General features: G+C 43.6%; 1 protein-coding gene across 1 annotated transcript; it reads left to right on the forward strand.

Moving 5' to 3' along the window:
• Positions 1-206: 206 nt before the first annotated feature.
• On the forward strand, positions 207-10,212 carry LOC115195758 (uncharacterized). Its single transcript, XM_029755975.1, has 21 exons — positions 207-365; positions 471-529; positions 613-693; positions 794-918; positions 1,522-1,665; positions 1,933-2,016; positions 2,111-2,272; positions 2,368-2,467; positions 2,680-2,900; positions 3,527-3,683; positions 3,843-4,066; positions 4,319-4,439; positions 4,758-4,954; positions 5,036-5,150; positions 5,361-5,530; positions 5,627-5,724; positions 5,863-5,993; positions 6,241-6,430; positions 9,709-9,850; positions 9,931-10,027; positions 10,103-10,212. The coding sequence occupies exons 1-21, from the start codon at positions 343-345 to the stop codon at positions 10,174-10,176; spliced, it is 2,715 nt and encodes a 904-aa protein (XP_029611835.1). The 5' UTR covers positions 207-342; the 3' UTR covers positions 10,177-10,212.
• The last annotated feature ends 2,435 nt before the right edge of the window (positions 10,213-12,647 follow it).

Genomic DNA, 12,647 nt, shown 5'->3' on the forward strand with positions numbered 1-12,647 from the left:
CGAGGTGCACCTGCCCATGGCCCCTGACATGAATGGATAAAGGCGGTGAGGGAAGAGCACCCTTCTAAAATTTAACAGTAGCCTTATATTTTGTTTTTTGTCCTAACACTACACAGCTGATTCAGATTAACAAAGCTTGATGATTAGTTGATTATTTGAATCAGCTTTGTAGGGCTAGGGGAATAAAAAGAAAATGTGCATCCTTTGGGGTTCAGGTGACTGAGTGTGGGAAGCCTTTGTCATAGGGTAAAAGTTGAATACCCCTGGGCTGTAGGCTGCACACCTTGGGTCAAATATTAGATTCTGTAGCTGTGTATTTCATCAAAACAGTTCTGTTCTACAATGGTTAATTTCCTTGGCTCAGGGTAAGTAGTAGTAGCAGGCCTAGAAGAGTCTTATGCGACGCAAACATTTGAGTTGTCTTCTTCCTCCTTTTAATCAATCATAATAATTTGTCAAATGCCTTACAGGTTGTTTTGCCTATTGATGGCAGCTGTGGGCATACAAGCACAACAGACACCTTCTATAAGTATGCATTTTGCACCCTGCAAATTCAAGCACTAAGCGTTTGACAATATATTTTAGATTTTTAACTAAGCTTTCCCATTCCAGATGACCTGAATGCTGAATGCCTTGGTAACGTTATTCGTTTGAGTGTAGCTCCTCTTTTTGAAGAGGTCGACGCTGTCTTCAGTGAGTTTGTCTCGTATGATTCTCTTTCTCTCCTTTTCATAATTCATGGATTGATATTGTTTGTCAACTGTTGTGTTCACACCATCTCCATCCCTTCCAGATGACACACAAATCATAAACCTGACGCCTGGCCTTGCTACTCAGTGTGGATTCAGCTTTAAATTTGACCCAATGGGGAATGCCATGTTTTTTGCTTCTCTTCAAAACTGCTTTTCCCAGAACATGGTAACCCTAAGCACTGTAGTGTTTGCTCCAACTTCAAATGGACAGTTTGCCTTTCAGTGTCACTGCAATTGCAACCCGTAATGTAACGTCATTTTATTTAACCTTTGACATGGAGTCATGCTGAGACCAGGCTCTTTTACAGATGAGCCCTGTATACACAAAGATACAAGTCAATATTTGCATCACTAGATGAAATCATTGAAAACAAACACTTTCTTCAGTAAAAAGGTCCTCAATCAGCCTGAGTTGCCGTAGAGCATGGAGGTTATTAGAAGTACGGTGCCAGAAACATTTAAGCAGTTTTACTTAACTCTGTGGATATCAAAAGCATCTCCATAGTTAGCCACCCCTGAGACTGGGTCTGGCATCTCTTACTTCTAAGTTAACGATGAAGTAAGGTACAGCAGAAGTTTATGGAGGGCCAGCCAACTTTCTGATACAGACTGCAGTGATGTGTACTACTGAGCTCTTCTCCTGTAGTGTGGCTTCAATACAGTGGCAGCTGCATTCATATAGCCACAGTCTCTAACTTGCATGAATGTCAACTGAATGATTTGTTTTCTGCTATATAATGAGGCTTTTTTTCCCCCCCCTTCATTTTAGGATGATAAGATGTTCAGCTTGGTCATGCAGTTCAGGCTGCCAGGAAACCACATGACTGAAGACCCTGTGTATAGAGTGGGCAAAACCTGTAGCTACACCCCCTGGACCTCCCGAGAGATTCTGTGCGACCGCAACTACATGGAGGCAAGTGAGCAGAGCATGCCCCAATGGAGATGTTTACAGTCGAGCTTAAATGATCTGTCTAGAGCTACAATTGTCCAGTGTTTCATTTCTTCTGTGTCTTGACCGTCTCTCAATTCCTCTCGCCTCTTCAAAATGCACATAGGATAACTTTAGCGGCGAGGAATCTTGGCCTATTCTCAGTGCATTTAAGGAGGCGAGTGGACAGATTGAGTTCCTATTGTATGGGAGGGAGAAAATGCATAGGGAATAATGGCCTTTCTTCTCTAGGTGTCTGTCAGAAGGACTCTTCCAGACATCCAAACCGTCCCTGAACAGCCCACTGGAGGCCCGAAAGCAAGGAGAGGAGCTGAGGTAGCCATGTTTCTGTAATTTCACTACAAAATGACAGGATGGCGCTAAACAAAATGTGCGTTTGTTTAATTCACGTTTCCATTTCCTGAGACAGGCTGTTGCTTCAGGATACAAAATGACAGCAGTCGTTTTTAGTCCTAGCAAGAAGGTCATGAATGTGGATGAGGTCCAAAGAAAGGGCTACGCAATAGCCAACACTCCCACACGGCTGGTGTTAAGAAGCCCTCATAATGCAGAGGAGACATACCTCCAGAATGTAAGCTGACGGTGGCCCTACCTGAACTCTGCAACATATTGTTAATACGCTGTGCCCTACTGAACACGGCCCTGGTGTGGTTGCCCCCTGAACAGGTAGCTGGGGTTCCGATGCGGGTGCTCTCAACCTCAACCTTCTTTGAGCAGAAGTGGCTGGTGACTCGAGTAGATGCCACGGCTGTTTGTCCAACACCAGGTTGAGTGTGAAATAACGGACTAACTTGGCAAATTAAGAACCTATAAACCCATTTCTTAATTGGCTCCAGACAAGACTTTCGTTTGTGTTATGTAGTGTTCAGTTGGGACAATGTTTTTGAATGGGATGAACTTTTTTCAATAATGGCACATTTGTTTTCAGTTGCAAAATGTTCTGTTATGATGTGCACTTGGCTTCTTGTTTCACTGCAGGGGCAGTGGCCTTTACTCCAGAAGTGATCACCTGGTACATGCCCAAGCACATCGACCCACTTTTCTCCTCTGATGCCTTCACCATGTTGGAGGTGTACATGGGAATTGACGCTAAGAGGCTGGACACTGAGGAAATGGCTGCCAGAAACTACTCGGTTTTAGTCACAGAGGCTCATATTATTGTTGAAATTCCGGTGGGGGCGGTTGGCGGCTATTTCAAGGTCAGCGTTGGATGACTAAAATGTTCCTGTTTAATTTCTAAGTCAAATCTATTTGTAGAGCCCTTTTTACAGTAGCAGTTGTCAGTGCTTTGCAGTAACCCTTTGCCATCTCTCATGGGTGAACTCCTAGAAACGTTGTCTTGTGTAAAATGTTTCTTATTGAGCAATTGTCTGCTTAATCAGGCTAATATACAATGGATTGGTGGGTGTGTATACAGCCTGACACATTGGATTGCAAAATCGTGTGAATGTTGCATAAAATTACATTTAAACATACTCTGCCGCTTGAAATTTGAGACCAATATCCACACTAAAGTATTGTTTACCAGGCTTTTTAGGGAGCCGGTAGCTTTGCCACTGGCAACTGAATGCAAGCAACGCTCGGTTACACTGGGCTGCTGTTTACATTTGCATGTGTCGGTTGCTTTGAAAATGCAAGTTGACAACCATATACCTACCAGCTCTCTAAAGTCTGGTAAACAATACTTTCCTTTGGCTATTTTGTCTTTAAATTACGAGCGGCTGGAGGACAAACCACACAGATAACCGGTAGGCTTTTTTTAAAACCTGTTTTGGCACTCCAATTGTGTATTACAGCCTGAATGCATCACTCGTCTCCCTTACAGAGCCATATTCAGGATGACCAGTACTTTGTCACTTACACCATTGAGCCCATGCTTGAGTTGCTGTGGATCGAGGAGGTCGCACACGAGGACACCAGATACAAAGTCCTCTTCCCTATCACAACACCTCCGATGGCCAGGCCTCCACAAGTTCGCAACTGTGAGTCTGGTTTAGTTAAATAGTGCCTATGGTAATTTGGGATGCCTGGGTTGTTCATTAGGCACAAGACTGAAACGGGGAGGCAATACCCGGACTTATCCAATAACAAATGTCCATTTTCGACTTTGAAAATGTTTTCCTTTGTTTGCCAATGAACAGACACGCCCTTAGACACGGTTCCTGAGCAGGCAGTGTTTGTGCTTGAGTTGGGGACCTTCAACCTTGATGTGGAGCTGCTGAACATCACCTTTCCCACCATGGTGCTAACTGTTGCAGAGTGCAACGCCAGAGGCTTCAATGTTCAGGAGCAGAGATCCCTGGACAACACCTTGAAGACCTTCAGGATGGAGGTGCCCTTCTCAGACCCGTTGGTCTTTAAGGAGGTGTGTTTCTGTTAAATGCAAAGCTACATGCCCTAATAAGTGGGCCACCAACAAAATAGAAATGATGGCGCAAATGTACTTTGTATCCCTCATTTACTCAAGTGTTTCCATTATTTTGGCAGTTGTATGCATTCACTTGCCAATAGTGCTTGATTTAGAGGAATGAGGGCAACATTGTTTTAATAGTCCCCATATGTACTTGATGTTGAATAGAGTTCTGTTACAACAATAATGCTTTTAACTTCACTACAGAAAAGGGTGGAACAAGGTGTCACAACCTTCACTCTTCAGCTGCTCTACGGCCTGGTCGTCTTTCCAGAGTACGCTCCTTTCTCTCACTCTGCCGTTGTGGACGCTGTACTGCTGGACATTGGTATGTAACTGGTCTCTGGACTACGCCAAACTACTGTTGAATGGTTTCCTCTCGTTAATGATTGCCCTGAAAGGAAATTGGCAGTGAAAGCCACATGGTGGACTTGAGAGCCCAACTAGCCATACTGTAGGCTTTTCCTACGCGGTCTCTCTACAAAGAAAATGTTAAGCTTTAGAGTATTTGGACCCAGTGTCCTGTTCCTGATTTTCCAGGATCGTGTTTATTCAGTCCCACCGTAGCAAAACAAGGGTTTCTTCTTGGACAAGTTCAAGTCCTGTTTTTTGTGCTTAATGAACACAACCCTGTTTGTCCTTGTAGTGCCACCCTCAGTCACTGGCAACTGTGATCAGGAGAACTTCCACATCACTGTGGACTACAGCAACCAAGAGCCCTTTTTCGTGGTCTTGGTTGGCAAGCGGCTGCTTAACCATGAGCTTGCTCAACAGTATTTAACAGAGGGCGACGCAGACTTCACCATCACGTTGCCCTTCTCTTCGCCGGACGCAGTGTTTGAGGTACGATGCTCTCCCAAAACATGTTAACCTAAATTGCTGCAGCTAGCCTGTATACAATATTGGACTAATGAACTCTCCCAGTCGGTTCACTCGTCCTCTGTCAGGAGCAGACTGGATGTGGCTCTGTTGAATCCTTACAACAACATGACCATCAAATACTTTTCCCTGGCTTGCAGCTTCCTCAAAACGCTGACTGGTTGGTTCTCAAACAATTACTTCCGATAAATAGTCGTACGACATGGTTACCAAACCTGAGTTCCTTGCAAATACTGAGTCTAATAGTAGTGCCAGATGGGCATGGTTTGCACTTTTGGTGCTATTCCATTGGTTCTACTGTGCTTGGCAAGCTCAATTAACACAGAATCCAGGTCTGATAGCGACATGTCTTTTGCCCCCCCCCTCCAAGAGTGTTTCTCTAATGGGACGATGACTGCGCTGGCGGTGAAGGTGGAGTCTGCTCCCAATCTGAACCCCGGTCAGCTGACCCTGAGCGACCCCGCCTGTGGTCCAACCTACAGCGACGATCGCTTCGCCTACTTCCACTTCACTGTCAACTCCTGTGGCACCACCAGGAAGGTAAAATGACTATTACCCTGAGGTGATGGGTACTGTGTATTTACGGACTGTTTGCTTCTGCAGGCTGTAATAAGTCAATTCCCCTCTACTACATAGTTTATCAACAATGTCATGCTGTATGAGAACGAAATCTCCTTGCCAGATGAACTTGAGGTGAAGCTGAATGCCACGACGTCTTCAGAGGACGAATATCAGTAAGTGCATTACGCATCACAACTGTAGCGATTAGTATTTTATTTTTTCCTTTTTCTTCACCAATTGCTCAATACTTGTGCCTCTACTACCAGTGTGTCCACTCCACTGCTTGAAGTTGCCTACATCCCTCTTTTTAGGTTAAAGGTTTCCTGCTACTATGTGGTCAACATCACTCGCACATTGGCCTTCCTCACCAGGCCGCGTGACAACGAGCCTTTTGCCGAGACTGGGACGGGTCGACTAATGGTCAGAATGAGACTCGCTCAGGGTAAGCGTGCACAAATTTCAACTTGACCCCTAGCCTCTAAATTCTGATGATCTGAAAATGGAATATAGAATCTTGGAAGGTCTCCTTTACTGATATATTACTAGTAGCGTTTGCTATAAGTGATTAGTGTTCATCGGGGCACAACAGGATATGATAAACGAGCCTTTCTTAATGGACAAGTTCAGATGGTACCTCGCTGTTTTGTGCCCAATGAACACGACCCCGGTTGTCTCGTCCTGTGTTCCAGACGCCTCGTATAACACGTTCTACCAGGAGGAGGACTATCCAGTGGTGAAATACCTGAAACAGCCTCTGCACTTTGAGGTGGAGCTGACCAGGTCCTCTGACCCCAAGGTTGTGCTGATGCTTGACCACTGCTGGGCCACCCTCAACGAGGACCGCGACTCCCGACCCCGGTGGAATCTCATCATTAATGGGTAACTTGTTGTTTTTTGGGCCTAAACAAGTGTTATTCCACAGGTGTGGTTCCTGAGTAATTAGCAACCGATCATGCTTGGCAGGCCATTTACTTTGGCTACCGTGGCTATGCCCCCATCCGTAGGTCATGAGTGGTCACAATGGTTTGAGCATTAAAACAATGTATGCGGTCTGTCACCAGATCTCCACCCAATTTAACACATATGGGAGATTCAACAAAAGATGGAATTTCTCGTGGAAGAATGGTGTTGCGTTCAAGACACTTGTAGAATCTATGCCAAGGTGCATTGAAGCTGTTGTGGTTCGTGGTGGCCCTATTAACCTTTTTTACGCGTACGATCACATGTTTGTTATCACTGAGGGGTCCCTGCAGCGTACCATTGCAACAAACGACTCTAAACCGCATTGTCTGAAAAGCATCTAAACTATTTTTTTTATTACTGATGAGAAATAATGGTCTTCACAACTTTATTCCACCTTTGCTTGTAAAATATATCTAAATGTTATCATCTAGTCTAAATAACAGGTTGCGCTGACAAACCCAAAACTAACAGCTAGACTTGTTTTACAATGTTCTCACCAGTGATGCGGTACAAGGGAGACATGTAAATCTTGTGTAGAAAATATGGCAGCCATGTTTGTCAAGCAAGAATTCCCTAATGCCATTCACTGTGCCCATTGCCTGAGATCTTAACTTAGTTTGGCCACTTCAGCATGTGACAAATCTTTACTTGTTACGACGTATACAAGAACCGGAACACATGACAAGTAGTTTACAGTTAACAAATCAAAAAGCCAATTGTCGCCTAGCTTAACCGTAGCACGAAAGCTAAACAGAGTTGCAAGATATAGATCAATCCGTTTAAGTCCCTGGGGGAAGGTATTGTGGAGAGGATGATGCAGGAAATATTACTAAGATGGGGGGGGCTTTAGCAACAGTTTTTGTAAGCTAAATACCCCTGGAAAGAGGGGTCTGATCTGGCAACTCTGAGGTACCATAGTTTACAATCTGATGCCGTGTTCAAATCAACTAACGACTTGGAAATCTTAGACTTCAGTGCATTCAAGACAATGGGGTACGCCGAGATCCCAGTTGTCTTAAACACCATAAGTCTGACAGACGCTTACGTGATAACCCGACTGCATTGTATGGCGCTCGTATTGAGTACAACCTTCAAAAGTGTTTTACACACGTGTCCATTACAATCTAGGCAAGAATCGGAATGCATGAATAAAACGTTAAGTACATTATACTTACGGTATGCTACAGTAGAAACGACAATGCGTTACACAGAAAATAAGGCACTTTGATAGGAATGCAATGCGGGCACCAGGCAATAAATGTGCCAGGGGGAAAGTTTGTGCAAGGCCTGTTCTGACTAGATGTGCAAATGTCTGTATGCTTGCTTGGGCTTTCTCTTGAAGGAAAGTTTGGCCGGCTCGTGAAATGGGCTACTTTTGTGAATTAATGAGGCAAAGTTAGACGTTGACACGGCCTATAGAAAATTGCCAGGTAGTGTGCCTTGGTTTGAGGTCATCTGTCCACATTTTGGAACAGTGAGTGCATTCTGACATCACGTGCATAAACTAAACTCCCACTGGGGCGACTGTTAAAGATATTTGGAACTCGCGTGTGAAAAGGTTAAGACACTATGTTGGCGTTACCTGTACCTACACCTTTTTACTCAATGTTATCCTTTTGGTTTGCTACAGTTCAGTGTTGTGCCGAACTGATGGTCAGTCGAATGGAAATCAAGAGCGGCTGGCAAGCTTAGCTTGCCTTTCCGATTGGTTTTGGGTTGAATTCAGGCACAAGTGCGTTTAAAACAGTTATTGCACTAAACATAAAGGATGGTTCACACGCCTGTGCAGCATGGAAGTTAATGTTTGAAACTGAATAGGATCAGTTGAAAGGATCCCCAGAAGTTGATGCCACTTTCAATGTAATTCCCTGTACCTGGGGAATGAGCTAATTGGGAGTTGCTAAACATGAACAAATACCACGGTCAAGTGTGGCAGCATCTTGCTAGCTAAAAAATGTTACTGCACAGTACTCAAAAGAGTAGCTGGCTGGGTTTGTCATAAGCATTGATTTGGGTGAGCACTTCGCCACAGATGGAAACCGCTGGCCTATTTTTTTTATTTATTTTTTACTTTGCCATCTTATCTCAAGAATTGAAATTGGGTAACTATATTGAAAGATGACTTTTCTACATTTTAATGGACACTGCAACCTTTGGTAGGTAGGCTACAATGATTATGCACGCTGCGGGTGCCTTTTCAGTAACTGGATGCAGTGTAGTGAAGCAACTTTATTGGTCAAAACCATTCATTTGGGGGATCGGGTTTGCAAATCACGCAACTTTACCATTTTTAGGAAATGGTCGCAAAAACTGAAATTTGGCACCCCTATTTTAATTTGCTCCGGTGGACACAAGGCTCATCTGTCACGGGAGTAACTTTGCAGCTGTTTACTAAATGGTAGCAGTGTGAAAATGTTTCTTGTATATCATAGGAAAAGACACCACATTCACATGGCTGTGCATGAAATGGGCAGTTCAGATTTGTCACTTCAAGTGCAACTATATCATACTTGGCTTAAATCGTTGTGCAATATCCTGAGAAAGCTCTGGCCATCGTCTGTCAGATCAAGTGGATTTGTACTGGTGTGGGTGTTTGTCTCTTAATGTAACGTCTTCAGATTTCACAAATCCCTTTTTGCTAATATCTGGCAGTTTAAACAAGAAACCTCCCAAAGATGCAAATTAAAAAGTGTGCCTAAACTGTCAATGCGTCGGTTACTTTGTATAGTAGAGCTGCTCCCTTCACAGAAGACGTGTGAATCCGATGCCATGATTGTGCTGATGCCGTGGGTGTGACCAATTTTTCCGACAGCGGAAGAATTGCATGAAATTCTTAATTCAAATGATTGCGTTGTTGATGATACCGACTGTATATTCGGCAACTTTGGTTAAACCACGATCAATATTCAGGTAGTCTGACCATTCTGGATCATTTAGAGGGACATCTCACCACATGTCAATGTAATTGAATATACATGTAGAATTGTCTTTTTTTCAAGACAAAGGTATAAGAGTTTTGGTGGGAAAAGCCTGTTAACAAAGACATTCCTTTAGTTCATACTGGAGGGGGAGAAAGAACCCACTTCTCCTGTAAATTGATCTGATCCTCACAGGACAGTCGTGACACCACCATAAGAATTCGTACACAAGGCGGTTTCTTGTGCCTAACTTAGTCCCTCTCTCTACACTGGCAGCTGTGAGAACCCGGAGGATCCATACCGTGTGGTCTTCCACCCGGTGGTAGCTGACGCCAGGGTCCACTTCCCCCCTCACGTCAAACGCTTTGAGGTCCATATGTTTTCCTTCGCTGAGGATGCGGTTGAGCCGAGGGGCCAGGTAACAAAGTTCACCCAATCTTTATTGGTTAATTTTGTTTGAGTGGCAATCATCCCTTTTTTAAAATCTTTGATTCCTAGGTCTTTGTCCATTGTGATGTGGTCATCTGTGATGCCAGTAGTCCCGCTGGTGGCCCCTGTAGTGGACAATGTGTGAATCAGGACAACCCGAAAAGAGGTCGGTCTTGTTTTATGCTTTTCAGACCCTGTCGGACCATAACTGAACTAATGGGTTCTCTCTCTCTCTCAACAGGTCAACGACATGTCAAAGACCTCTTTGAGGAACATCATTTATATGTTTCTTCTGGATACATTCTTTGGGTGTAATGTCTTGTTCTAACATGTCAAATAAAGTGTTCTATATAACAATTAAGTTTGCTTTACTTGCGTGGCAACAATCCTAACCGTTGGAGCTACCTTAATTGTATCTGATTTGCATTTAACACCACGGCGCATGTACTTTAGTGGATGTAGTAGGCTTGTCATCTGACGTGTATCAATCAACCCTTTTGTAAGCATGGAACTCTGAACCATCCACCGGAGATAAGTGTTGCGCACTAATTTCCCGTGTAGGACAAACAATAGGTGTCAAAACAAAAGCTTTCCAATGTCCAGTAGGAAGAACTGACTCAATGTTATAGCAGATGGTGGTTTGGATGCAGGCCCCAGGGAGCGCAGCAGTGTTAATTTTCAACTGAAATTACAACTTTCCTTGATACCTCTCACTAGCTTGGTTTCCATCCAAATATGGACATTTCTTTAATGATATGCATGTCAAGCTCAAATGGGAAGAGCTTGACTTCATCACTACTTGTTTTTTGTAAGAAGTGTTGACAAGCTGAATGTACCGAGCTGTCTTTTTTTACTTTATTTATTACTACTAGCACACAGCTCGGACACCCATGCATATGCCACCACAGGTCTCTTCACAATCTCAGGATCAGATTCAAAGAAACACCTTACGGAACAGCGGGGACTGTGAAGAGACAGTGGTTCCTCCTTTAAAAGTTGCGAGCTTGCACCGCGGGACTTAGCGGTACCCAGCTTCATTGCATTGCTCCAGACCACCACAAGGGGGAGTTGGCGCACTCATTATGCCTTTGGGTCCCAAGGTTTTGTTATGACCAAAGACGAATTTTGACGCGAGCCACCCTTGCCTTGTGGCGTTCAACGAAGCTGGCTGACAAAACAGATGGAAGGTGTCTTAACGAGTCAAGCAAATGTACAATTTGAGAGGAAGATGTTAATGTGCGTCTATATTTGGCCAAAGGTAAATTAGCTAGTGTTAGGAGAATGAATTTGTCTTTTTAGGGACTCCTGAGAACCAGCAAACCAGGCTGTTGTCTTGTGAAACAGTGGATGTAAAGAATCTAGCTGGCTAACTATTTACTTGCTTATTGTGTCGGATTAAAAATAACTATGTAGCCGATCTGGGTATGGACCCTAAAACGGAAGCCTAGAGTAGAATATATTATGCAAGTCCTATGTACTGTAGTTATTACCACGCATGAGATTCCCCATATTGTAGCCTGTACATTGAATATATTCACTGATCATGTGCGGTTCAGGTATGACTTTCTTTTTCAGTCATATCAAACGCCATTGCATGTATTACACTTCAACTGTTTACTGCTCCTGGGATATCAATGATTACACATTGTGTAACTATGCAATAGACTAAACATGATTGATTTGTAATTCATATACAGAAAAGAAACCCTATGCATATCTAACTCCATTAATCTGAGGACCCAGGCTAGTATTTCAACCAGTGGAGAATATGAAATGCTTTATTGAAGTGTATTTATAATAATACAATTGAAATGCAAGTTAAATCTTGGGCGGCCTAGTGGTTAGTGTTATAAATATATTTGATAAGCTGGTCTATTGCGCAACACTTATCTGCTGATACAAAAGACACATTCTGTGTTGTGCTGATACTAGCTATACACGCACACCTAGAAACAGATTGGCCGAATTAGACCTTACACAGCACTGATAAAATAGGAAATGACCTGATCACAGGGGTCAACGTCCAGTCTCGCAATAATATCTTGTGACTACAGAGATACGCAGACAAGGACTCAGCACAAAGTACACACACACACACAAACCCATCCCAGAGGGCTGGGTCAGCGGAACAAAGAAACACACTCATGGACCAATGGGGAGTCGATCCCGACCCGAGACCAGATCGTCACTCCACTCATCGACCAGTCAGGAGGACGAATCTACAAGACTCAACATACGTCATTACATTACAATCATGTTGTATAAAACAGATGCACAATATGTTTACGGGGCTCGCTTCCGCTAGTTCCCTAAGAACTGAAAGAACGAGCCCGTGCACGTTTTGCCAAATATCTTTGTCTCTTAATAAAGCTGCCTTACGATAATTGAATCCACCCGGTCCAGCGTCTTGACTTGGTCTCCTTCTCAAGTAACTGTTCATCAACAAAACTTGGTAGCAGAGGATGGTATCATACTTCTGAATTCGGTCCATAGATGGTTGATGTGAGAGGGGACAAGTCCAGGACAATCTCGTGAGGACGGGTGACCTGTCCGCAGGAGCCATCGGTGATTCTACTTGCCCCGGGAAACTGATCAATGAGCTCGACTAATAAAGGTAAGCAGAGCCTGTTAAAACAAAATCTGCATATTGTATTATAGTCATATCCAAATTTTGATCAGAAGTACCGGGCGTGAGTATGAATTACTGTTAATATTGTATAGGATTGTAATAACGAAATGTAAGGGCTGAGTACAAGGATATTTGTGGTAATAGGCTTGATACCAAG

Source organism: Salmo trutta, chromosome 1 (genome assembly GCF_901001165.1).
Source record: "Salmo trutta chromosome 1, fSalTru1.1, whole genome shotgun sequence".
In the NCBI taxonomy this organism is placed as follows: Eukaryota; Metazoa; Chordata; class Actinopteri; order Salmoniformes; family Salmonidae; genus Salmo; species Salmo trutta.

Excerpts from the sequence above, each read along its gene's own strand:
- LOC115195758 (XM_029755975.1), top strand. The coding sequence starts at position 343 with ATGGTTAATTTCCTTGGCTCAGG. Across the intron at positions 3,684-3,842 it reads GCCTCCACAAGTTCGCAACT|ACACGCCCTTAGACACGGTT; the intron begins GTGAGTCTGGTT and ends GCCAATGAACAG. Across the intron at positions 5,725-5,862 it reads TCTTCAGAGGACGAATATCA|GTTAAAGGTTTCCTGCTACT; the intron begins GTAAGTGCATTA and ends CCCTCTTTTTAG.